The 12128-nt window shown below is 38.3% G+C and overlaps 1 protein-coding gene across 1 annotated transcript in view; it reads left to right on the top strand.

Annotated features, from left to right (window-relative positions):
• ABLIM1 (actin binding LIM protein 1) overlaps window positions 1–12128 on the top strand; it is a 37845-nt gene that overhangs the window by 6228 nt on the left and 19489 nt on the right. Inside the window, exons 3-5 of the mRNA XM_010086035.1 lie at window positions 694–849; window positions 5614–5649; window positions 6683–6812. Of these exons, the coding sequence (XP_010084337.1) occupies window positions 694–849; window positions 5614–5649; window positions 6683–6812 (322 nt within the window). The remainder of the gene's footprint in view (window positions 1–693; window positions 850–5613; window positions 5650–6682; window positions 6813–12128) is intronic.

Here is a 12128-nt window from a genome sequence, read left to right on the forward strand (position 1 = left end):
GTCTTTGGAAGTGATTTCCTACTTCCATTTTTAACTTGTTAAGAAATCCTTGCAGTTTTAGTGGAAAAAATAGTCAATATTAGTACTATGTCATGTGCAGTTAGTAAGCAACATATGCCTTAGTCAGAAGCTGTCATATAGGTTGAGTGAGGAGTGCAATATAATTGCTGTTGGGAGTTTCAATACCCAGTCCTGACAAATGGTCCTGCTTGCCTTTTTACTTCCTTGTAATAAGTTGTATTTCCTCTCATGTGCCCAGTTATAAGTTGCCTTTCTGTCTGTGGTCTTTGCATGGAAGCCTCTCGTAATCTCTGTAATCTGCAAACTATATTGATGTTATCACGCATTTTACATATGGGAAAACAAGAACAGAAGGGTGAAATACTTGCCTGAGGCCACAAAATGAGTAATTTCCAGAGATGAAGTTTCCAGCTCACTGCTGGGGCTAAGGAACTTTTGCATTAGATCTATATATGCCAGGTTCTCTCTTTCCTAAACCAAGAAAACACTGTGTGGTTTTGCAGAGGAGGCCCACTGGAGAAGAACAAGAAGCAATCACTTCACATGTAGAGTGCCAAAAAGAGTTCTCCATAGTAACAGTGTGACAACAAATACACAAAAATCATGAATTGTAAAACAGAAGTTACCAGTGCATTTGTGTAAGTTAATTTATGTTCTGTCTTTGACCTTCAGGCAAAAGTAGACAATGAAATCCTTGATTACAAGGATTTAGCAGCCATTCCCAAAGTCAAGGCCATTTATGACATTGAACGTCCAGACCTAATTACTTATGAGCCATTCTACACTTCCGCCTACGAGGACAGACAGGAGAGACAGAGTCTTGGAGAGGTAATGAACCAACAAGCAACTCATTCTGCTATACGCTTTGTTCAAAGCCTGCTTCGCTTCTCTCCTCTTTTGAAACAGTTTCTAATTGACACTCTGTGGTATTGTTGCTGCTGCTGTTCAGAGTGCTTTTTGTCTGTTTGATCTGGGTTTAATGGAACAATCATGATGGTGCCTCATGTGAAACTGCACAATTAAACACGCGATTAAACACCTACATTAACACCAGCCACTGGCAGAGGAATGGCAGGGGGGAGGCTTGCAGGCTTGCTGTATATGCATTCTCATATTTCACATGGATATCCTGGTCTTTGGGTATGGCAAACTCCAGAACATGAGGCAAAAGCTGACTGTGCTATATGGCACCGATATTCACAACAGAATACGAGGAATACCATGAGGTTCTGTGTCAGTAAAAGGATTAAGAAGAGCGGGATGCTTTCTCTCGCACGTATTGAAGGGAATCGTATTTCCAGAGCACTTTGCCAGGCATACTGGATGAAGTCTGAACTAGGTCAGGATGAAGTGCTCTTCCACTTGGGAAAGCAGGTTGGTTGCATTATAGCTGCCTCACATTTTAAACTGATGACGTTTGCTAAGGATTCTTGTATCTTGCAAGGACAGAAAAAAACCATCTAATTTATTCTCTTAAATTTGTATTTAAAGATATCTTTCAGGTTGTAGAGTCCCCCAGTTTTCTCAGGTGAACTTCTATAGCAGCAGCTACTATTTACATTGTTCCCATGCAGATCATGAAGCAGGTTTTGTCATGTAATGTCATCTGACTGTAAATCAGACTTGCAGAATGCAAATTTAAATGGGCATGGAAATGGATTTACTTCCTTGCAATCTCAGGGATTTTACTGACTGTAGCTGAACTGAGTATGAAGATGAGCTGTGGAAACAAAGTACAGGAAATCGTTCAGGCATCAGTGGTCTGGAGATGCCCGTCAGTGACTGATAATCTGCTCTCTTAGCAACAGGTTAGAGCTGTCTTGGTTTTCCTACTTTGTTCTTTAATGATTTATAGGGTTATTCTTTTAAATTGTAACATGAGTTGGAAATTCAGGAGACTCTTCAGCTCAGGAATAAGATAGGAGATTAACAGGACAGAATACTACAGAATCTCCCTCCTCAGATTTGTGTTGGTCATGAATCCAGCTGACATCTGGTTCAAAACCACTGTGAGAGATGCATTGGTGAACTCTGACCAGTTGCAACGGGCCAGACTCATTCTACAAAACCCTCTACAAATGCAAGTCTCTTGTTTAGCCACAGAGGAGGGACTAATCTCACCCAGAGAAGGTGAAATATTTGCTAATGCTTAGGGGGAAGCTTCTCACTGACAAAGCAGTGTGTTGGAAGCTGATAAAGCACTACCATGGAAACTGTCTGGTGTTACACTTGTTCTGGGGATAAACAAAGCCTTTGGGGTTTTCTTACCCCATATTTTCATCAACACTAAATCCAATTAATTTCTAGTGACTACAGAACTTTGTTCTGGAAGCAGAAGGGCTCTCACCTCCTTTTCAGACGATCTGGGTTTTCCACTCAAAGCTAATGTTGACTTCTGTCACCTTGGGCAAGTTACCTCACCTCTTTGTACCTGTTTCTCTTCCCTTCCCTTGCTGTAATGAGAACACAAGCCCATCACGGTGGAGTGATCTCTTACTCTTGTGTTTGTGTTGTGGTAATCAAGTGACACCTCAACCTTGGTACATCACCGTCATCTTTAAAAAGCAAAGGAGGTGACGTGTTTAGTCATGGCAGTGATTTGCAGACTTTAAGTGATTTAACCTGCATTCTCTTTGCAAAGTTTGTGTGTGTGGTGGTGTTAAATAAAAAGGGACCCTGAGTTTAAGCTTTTATAGTAGAAATGCTCTCCACCATGATTTAAAGAAAAAAAAAATTGCCAAACTCCACTAAGAAAGATTTCTGGATGTACATGGGAAATGTTAATACAGTAGTGGAGGCAAACTTAATTACAGAGAATGGGCTACAAGAAAATTATATACTTTTGAAAGTGAGAAAACACAGCATGAGACTTTCTTCTTTATTTCAGTGGAAGGGAAATGCTTTGAAAAGTTTCTCGTGCATACTCTCTCTTGTTCAGATAAATCCCAGTCTTGTTTTTCTGGAAGTCTGTGATGAAGAATGTTTTCACATAGCACCATCTAGTGGGACCAGGCATTTTAGTTACAGACCCTCCAGCAGTTAATGCAGAACAGAAAGAGAGATCTGGAAGAGGTGGTTTAGATTCTAACATAAAAGAGGTGAAGAGATATGAAATGAGATCTGTAAATAAATTTTCTGCTACTGAGGCTGACCCTTAATGTAGTGATAACATTTCCAGAGACTGTCAGTTACTCAGGTTCTTCATGTCCTGTATCTTCTGCCCTGCTAGCAGCAACCTGATAAGCACTGAAATCATCTTTTCTCAGCTCTTTTTGCTCCATAAGTATTGAGAAAAGCAGTATTTTACCTGCATGTCCTTTATTTCTAGTATTCTGTTGAAAGCATTGACAACTGCCTGTAACAGCTTTCAGTGAACAAGCTGTCATAAAATGAGAAAAGTTTTTCTTCTAATCTGACAGATGCTTCAAGATGGAGCAGGTATCCTGCTTGGTAGTTCAATAAAAAGAGAGTTAAAAGGAGGTCAGTGCAAAATGCTGGAACTTGGGTTATAAAATGACACCTGTAAAATGACCTGTATGACTTTAGGTATTAGAGCAGCCCTTTAGATACCAAGGTGATAGAGCATTGAGCATTGTTGCAATGCTGGAAGTTGTACTCTAAATTTGGTCAGAACAGGCTCACTACCCAGACTTTTTTTTTTTTTTTTTTTTTAATCTGAAGTCGATACTCTGTATTTCCACCATTCTGGAACTGAGCTGTTTCTTCCCACTTGACTGCACAGCGTATTTCAAACTGACTAGTGCAGATTTCCGTGACAGACGGAAATTTTAAAGATTTTAAAAGACCTCATAAACCCTGAAGAACCAAGCACTCCTTGGCAGACTCGGAGCTGAGATATGGCAGTCTTCCTGTACATGATAAAACTGTAAGCTGGCTGCAGAGTGTGATTCCATTTCCAAAAAGCAACTGGATGATGTCAGATAGTGATGGAGTAAAAATACGTGAAAGGTTGGTCATGAATTCAGCACGTTACTTTCTGGGATGCCTTCCCAGTCTTTCATTACTACGACTGCCTTTTACAGTAGTTGTTACCCTAGCACCTAGGCAACCACAGCAGGTTATGGAAATTGGTTTATTTACAGTAACACCTAAATTACTAACAGAAAAATGTGGAAACAGACATCACAACATGTGTGGTTTTTATTCATATTGAAAGTTTTAGATTAGCTGTCAGTTGTTTTTGTGGAAAGTTATGCTACAAAGTACTGTGTGCGATATATTTCATGTGGAGCAAGGTTTTTATGGCTGCTGTTAGATCTATAATGAAATGGTGGTTTGCTGTCTAGAACTCGGGCAGTTATAATGATTAGGAAAACAAGAATGTTAAAGACATTCCAGATTTTGACGGAAAGTGATGAAAGTGGTCTTTAAAAAGTTTTATGAAACTTGCTGAAAAGGAGATGTTCTGTACCCAGATAAAAAAAGTCACTCCTTTGTTTGGGTATTTTGTGTTCATGGTGTCACCAGTTCTATGTGATTTAGTGATCTCTCAAAGCAAAATGTATAGCTGGATATTTATTACCAGAAATTCTGCACACATTTTACACTATTGCTGTTGTACATTGTTGTAATAGTTAGACCAGAGTCAGAAGTTTTGCTTCTGAGACATTATCTTAATAGCTGTATCATTCTATAATAATTGTGCTCTTATTTCAAACCATAATCTCTTGCCCAGTTTAGTATGGCAATTAAATAATATTGCAATTCTGTCCATAAAGAAAATAATTAAATCCTGATCTCCCAGCTTCAAACTGTCTTGCAATTAAAGGGTACATAACTGGTAATTATATATAGCCTTTATTCTTGTTTGTACCATCAATGCATGCATAATTTTATGCTTAATTTCTAAAAGTATTTCTTGCCTCAGTTTCCCTGTGTCTGTAATACAAACTTTTCATAATGTGCATATTTCTGCCCACTGGCCTTTGCACAGTTCTTTCAGTATACACTCTTGTACAAAATTCCTGTCTGTTCTTACGTAACCATGGAAGAACACAGAGATTTAAAGGAGATCATATCAAAGAAATGTTGATGACAGCTACGTACTCTTTTGCATGGGTATGAAATATAAGGCCTTGGGGAGAAGCACGTTTTTGCCGGAGTATGTGTGATGGAGGAAATTCATGCTTCATCCTGGAAGTTATTCTGTATTTCTGATGCAACGCAAAGCTCTGAGTTGAGATTATTTACTTTTGATTTCCACTTTAAAGATTTCTTCTTAACAGGCATGCTTATAAAATTAATAACCCTTTCTGATTTTGATCTTTACAGCTATGTTTTAATTACCACAATGGTTAGATGGCTGAGAGATGATGTGCATGATATTTGACTGAATTAATCACACTTATAAAGATTTTCCCAGAAGCTTTAATTGCTTCAATGATTTATGGATGAGTTCCTGAGCAATGAGGAAAAAGCAAGTTCCAGTGCTGCAATGATGGCCTTAGTAATTTCTGCATTGCCATTTTATGTCGCCATATATCCATGTATCTGCAGCAATGTTTAGATTACCATTTTTTGGCCCAGTACATGCAATGATGTTTCAGTAACCTTATTTTTATGTCTTTGCAGTCTCCAAGAACGTTATCACCAACCCCTTCTGCAGAAGTAAGTTTGGTGGAACCTTTGAGGACTGTATCTTACTGTGATTAGAATTACTTCAGCAAATGCAGGTGTTGGGTTTGTTATCAGTCTGATCCATCTCTGTTTGCCACATAGACACAGCTTATCTGAATATTGAAATTTAACAATAATTAACTCTAAAAAGAAAACATTGTTACATTAACAGATTGTACAAAAAAAGAAGTTACCCCTCCTACCCATTTGTTGTCTGTAAAGCAGAGTCATCTCTCCAGCAGAGGTCACTTCTTGTACATTCATCCTGTGGCACAGACAGACTCAGATCTTAGGAGCTGGATGATTTACATGAGCTAAAATGAGGCTTTAAGCATCTAAATAATAAGCCATGTTTACTACTAAAACATTTGCAGTTTTGTCTTGAAGGAAACATAGCTGTGGTTTGGTTTTGCTTTTCCCTGGGATATAATTTGAACATCGCAGTAACATGAAACATTTGGGAAGTCATTTGTCAGGATATTTTTTCCCAGGAAATTAAGTAAGTTGAATTTTGCTATACAAGAATGTGTCATGTTTTCAGATACAAGGGGAATCTAATTGGGATACTAAATACCTTTAGATGTAGCTAGTTAAGACATATGGTAAATTAAGCCACAGAGAGCACTGTGCTGCAGCTCTTGAATTCTTGCTGGTCTCCAGGTTAGCTAGCTGAAGGCTAGCTCATGTGTCTTGTGCAGTACGCTGCAGGACAGATATACTCTGAATGCAGCTTCCCTTATGGAGTCACAGGAATATTGGCAAATCTAGGATTATATAGAATTTAATAGAAATTACAGGTGGAGTGGGAACCTTCTGAGACTGAACTCTGACACAGACTATAAAAATGGATTGGAATCTTTGGAACAGATCATTAGAGAACAGTAATAATGAAGTAGGTTGAAAGCTGAAGGGATATTGTTATTTCAGTAGCTTCTGCTGATGTCTTCAAGTCCATGAAAGTTAAGTGCTTCTAAAAATGTGTGATGTGCATTTACATTTATTAGTGAATGCTTCTATTCTGCAGGGTTATCAAGATGTTCGGGATCGCATGATTCACAGGTCTACTAGTCAGGGCTCCATTAATTCTCCAGTGTACAGTCGTCATAGCTACACACCCACCATGTCACGTTCCCCTCAGCATTTCCACAGACCCGGTAAGGGCAACTGCATTAGAAGTATATGTAAAACTGGTTTTTGTTTATTAAGTCACTTAGTGGTGCAGCAAAGCACTTGTTTCTCTTAGCAGTGAAAACTGAGCATTAAAAAGTGTTGTGTATTTTAATATCTCCTTTTCTGCCTTTTTTTTTTTTTTTTTGTTCTTGATTGATGCAGTCTTTTGCACTAGGCTGATGAGTGTTTCTTACATTATAAATATGGATTTTCTGGTTTTGTTTTTGATTAATTATTTTTTAAATCTTTATATGTTTGTGAAAGCAAGCAAAAATTTGCAGCAGTGAATCAAAAACTTCATTCTGGAATTTGAGAAAAGTATCACATATTAGAAACAGAAGTTATGGCTTGACTGTACAGAAAACAGTAATGTAGGATTCCTTCCTCCTGAAAAGTAATTCATTTAAAACCTGGTGCGGCCATGGAATCTCAGATTCAGTAGCAAAACCCCCAGATATTCCAAATTGATATTCATTTTTTAAAACATAGACTCATGGTTTGCAAGATAGATTTCTTAATTAAAGCAATAGGCAATTGCCTGGGAACATTTGAAAAACACAAACTTCATTTGCTGGTGTAGCTGTGATGTACAATATAGAAAATTTACAGGTCATTCAGGTTCCCAGTGTGTTCAAAATTGCTGGTCATGTATATAAAAGCAAGATATGAAAATTAACTGTTCATCCACACCCAAATTGCAAAAAAATATATCTCTAAATGCCATTCATTGAATACTTTTCAAGACTGATTTTATTGTTTGTGGCAATGAATTACATCTTTGTGGTGTGTTTTTAAATTGTGATACAGTCATGCAGTTCTATCTTCCTTGGTGATTACAGCTGAACAGTTGGGATGCCAAAAGCCCATATGCAATAGGAGCTGCATTTTTAAAATTAAAGATTTATAATAGAGCCACCACTGTGGAACTTGAATGCTGTAGCCATTTCCTAGTGGGGGTGTGCTGAAAGCAGCTAATTGTGTCTGTCAGTGAATGCCTTATTTAAAGGACCCAAGGGAGGTGGGACAGAAGCAAATTGTGTCTGATACTTAGTCCTGACAACATGACTGTGTTTTAAGATGACGTTACAACTGAAACTGAAAGAGACTTAAAAGTGTGAAAAAGCTGCAAACTATTGTCTCTTGGTTCTGGCAATTCTGAGGGGATTTTTCCATTTATATCAGTTCTGTCGGGGATATGAGCAAATCCAAGCCCTATTCCAGATTTCACTGTGATTGAGTTTTGCTGTCTGTGTTCAAAGATCTTCCCCAGAAGCAGTCTCTGTTTATGTAACTCTTGCAATGGGTGGATGGGCTCAAGACAGAGTTTTGATCCAAACATAAAATCTTCAAAAGTTTGCAGCCTGAGGGATTTTCTGAGAAGATATTTGTTCAAACTTATCTTTGTTCAGATGATCTCATCCTTGGCTCACCTGTTTCTGTTTCTCATATGACACAGAAATAATTCTGTAGCATTTATGATTTTGATCTTTGCTACCCTGCTTTGGGGTGTTAATGCTACTTTATAATTTTCCTACTGTAATTATTCATGTTGAGTAATAGCACATGTCTATTTACCATTTTTCTCCTAATGGTACTTCTTATCATCATGTTATCTGCAAGAATAATTTCTCTCTGAGTAAACCCGGTGGCCCCACATAACTTCTCCTTGGCGCTCCGCTAGCCCTCGAGAGAGAAGTGAACCACTGTGTTGACGTTGTCAGCATAAGGTTCTTCAAAAATTTGAGTGCTACAAGTTTTCAAAAAGTTTGCAGCCTTTTCCTCCCCCAGTGCCCTAGCTGGTGTTGGCAGCATTTTTGGAATGTCTTGAAACAATAGAAAACAGCTTGCATGCCTCTTGACTGACATTTTTTGGTCAGGCACTTTTCAAAACAGCCGCTTTCTTAACTAATTGAGCGTCGATGTTTGTCATGTTTGCATGCTGATAGCAGGCTACTTTTTGGTAACAAGGCATAGATCAGAAGCTCATTAAGCCAATATGTTATGCCAAATTAGCAATGCAGTTCAAATCTGAGCCTCTCTTAATACTTCCTGTAATTTTGTCTAACATTTATGAACCCTTCGGTACGTCTTTAACCTTTTTTTTTCTCCTTCCTTCTTTTCAGAATCCTAATTGTTCAATGCCTTTTTCTTTTCTTCCTTTGAAGCCTCCTTCCCTGCCTTTCTCTTATTGTTTTTCTTTGTTTTCATTTTGTTCTGCCCCCCGATTCCCTGCTGCTGCAGAGCTGCTCTCTACTGCTGTGCAGCGGTTGTCATACCTGCGCACTAGCAGTCTCAGCTCCGCTCACCATGACTCCCGCCCCAACTCCCCCTTCCGACACCACTTCATCCCCCATGTCAAAGGTAAGGAGCCAGGCCTCCCCAGGGAGTACCTTCCAGGCTGGAGATTTATTAGCGTTCTGGCAAAGCTAATAAGGTGTATCTCCGTAAGGTTGCCATTGGCTGTACAGCTCAGCATGCCTCGAAATGTGCCGTTACACTTAAAACTATATTAGAATAGACATAACCTCCTTTTTTTGGAGGAAATATGTCATTTCTAAGGGCCCTAGTTGAAGAGTCATCGAGCATTTACCTATCAGAAATATACAGGAACACATTTTCATTTACTGTTTCGAATGGGTATGTGCCTAATCTATCTCCTTGCTAAAGCAGTACATAATGATCACTACAGCAGTTAGCATATACAATTTAATTCTTATTTTCGCATTCTTAAAACGTGGATTTAAAAATTGACTACAAATATTGCCTGGATGAGAGGAAGGTGATCAAAAATATGGAGCAGAAAAAAAAAATTACATAAAGATCAGTGGCAACAAGGAAGTTAATAATTATTGATCACATTGGCAATAATTAGTACCCAACAAAGTAAAATTAAAATCTCTAGGCCTCTCCTCAACTAGTGAGAATCAGCAGACTCTGCTGAAGATGGTAGAGTTGCAGGGATTTACACTACCTGAGGATCTGGTCATTTCTCTTTTTTTTCAATCCATTATTTTCCATGGTTTGATTTGAGGGAGGGTTGTTCTTTCATTGTGTCCCTTCAAGGAGCTCATTCAGCTCAATAAGCTTATAGTTTTGTCTCTTGCTTTCTGTGAATGTGGTTTTACTTTTATTTCTATTAGAGCACTCTCTGGCTGTGCCATCTCTTCTGGTGGGGGAGAAGGTCATAGCTTAGATCACCTAAAAAAGCTCAAAAAGAGGTGGTTGAGTAAGCGGAACATGGATTCTATTCTGGCACCACTGATTAATGTAGGTAATCATAAACTGGAGATAATAAGAAGCAGTTGCAAGGAAGTTGTTGCCATGAACTTTCAAGAAATGCTAATAGACCTCAATGTTAGAGCTCCTCAAGCATTCAGATCACCATTAATAATTTTACTCTCGTATTTTCTTAATTATTTTTATTAATATGCGTTTTCAACTTTCCTATGATGTCACTATTAAAAAAAAAAACCTCACTTCAAACTTAAAAGCTTGGGACCCTTAAAAATAGATATACTGCTCATTTCAGCATGCAGTTAATTCATAATCTGCAATTTCAACATTTCTTTGCTGTAAATCCAAATTCAAGCTCAAAAAAAAGTGGCATTTTCATTCTTTTTCTGTTGAGAAAATAGCTTCTTCAACAGATAAATCAGAAGAACTATTGGAAATCCATGGCTATTGTTTTTAGATTTTAAAGAATTACCTGGTGCGTAGATTAGGTATGTATCTCAGTTATTAGTATAAGAGGCCAAGTGGGGTTACAAGCACCGTAGACAAAGGTGTGGGTATGGTTGTTTTCAGATATGTCACTTAAGACATTGTAAGAATCTACAATTTTATGAAAATTTTACGTAAAGGTCTTAAAGGCCAGGATTTATGTGTTGTAACTCAGCAAAGCTCTTGAAAGCTTAAGTGTGTACTGCTGTGAGAGCGTACACCATCGGAGGACGTGGTACATTTGAGAAGGGGCAAATAGCAAGTACCCACATCTTGTAATTCCGATGGCTGGATTGCGAGAGTAGTCTTTTAATAGTTGGCTGAGAGAAAGAAGCACCTTCCTAAGGTGACCTAAGTTTTGTGCCTAGGTTAATACGCTGGGAATATCTGCATAGTTCTCATTTCTTTTTGTTTTCTCTCCCTGTGGAGGAAGGTGACTACTCAAAAAACCCCCCAAAATACACTTTTTTCAGTTGAACACTGCGGACTGAGTTCTCTCAGAGCATTGAGCCAAGCTCAGACATTTATAAAATGTAGACAGATAAAGTAATTTGCGGTATTTTTGGTTATGATCTGGAAGAAAACATGAAATAGTATTACAGAGTTCCCTGATAACATGCAGACTGGAAGAGCAGTAATAAATAAAGGACATGAGCAACAGTTTTCTCAGTGAACAGTCTAGCCAAACGTAACCCATGCTTCTGTTCATCTGCACATTCTGGGAAGAGCAGTGACTCTGAAAAGGATTTGGCTGTTCAGGGAACGTTAGGATGGATGGATAGGACAGCAGAAAGAGATGCTGCAGCTAAAAGAGCTAAGTAGAGATGTTAAGTACTTGAATAAGATCTACAGGGAATTGAATTGGTAGGTCCACAGTCCCAGCAGGATGGGTGACATAAGAAACACTGCAGAAGGTTGAGGAGGACCATCAAATAATTCCAAATCTCACAATGAAAAAGTTATGGCTGTTAGTGTATTAACACTATCAAATGGGAGGATTTGGTAGCAATTTGTTCAGTGTCTGTGTACCTGTCTGGTAACAGAAGGTTGTCCCATATAGCAGGCAAAGATACAATAAGATCTTATGTTACACTTAGAGAAATAACAACAATTTTTATCTTATTTAACTTGTTTAAGGTGAAGATAAGTAGCTATTGAAACAGCTTAGGAAAAGTTTTTGTCTTCCCATTACTACAAAATACTGAAAGGTACAAAAGGTCAAAAGGCCTGAAGACCTTTGTAATTTTTCCCATTTGTTAAGTGATCAATTAAGAGCTCACAAAATATTAGATAAACAAATGTTCATAATGTTCCCTAAGAGCAAGCTCTGGTTTGTCCTGTAAAAGGAATATGATGGAAGATAGTTCTTAATCAGATACACACTATATTTATTTTCAGAGTATGTATGTGTATCTGTACTAACAATGCACATGCACTTAAAGAAAGACGATAGGGAGTGGTAATATTTTTGTTAAATGGACCTCTCTACTATTACAACATGTAGGTGTGTTTCCATAGGAAGAGATACTATAGCTTGCCCACTGTATAGTGTGTGTGGGGGGGTGGGGGGGGGGGGGGAA

This window comes from Pterocles gutturalis, unplaced genomic scaffold (assembly GCF_000699245.1).
Source record: "Pterocles gutturalis isolate BGI_N339 unplaced genomic scaffold, ASM69924v1 scaffold42420, whole genome shotgun sequence".
NCBI classification, from domain to species: domain Eukaryota; kingdom Metazoa; phylum Chordata; class Aves; order Pterocliformes; family Pteroclidae; genus Pterocles; species Pterocles gutturalis.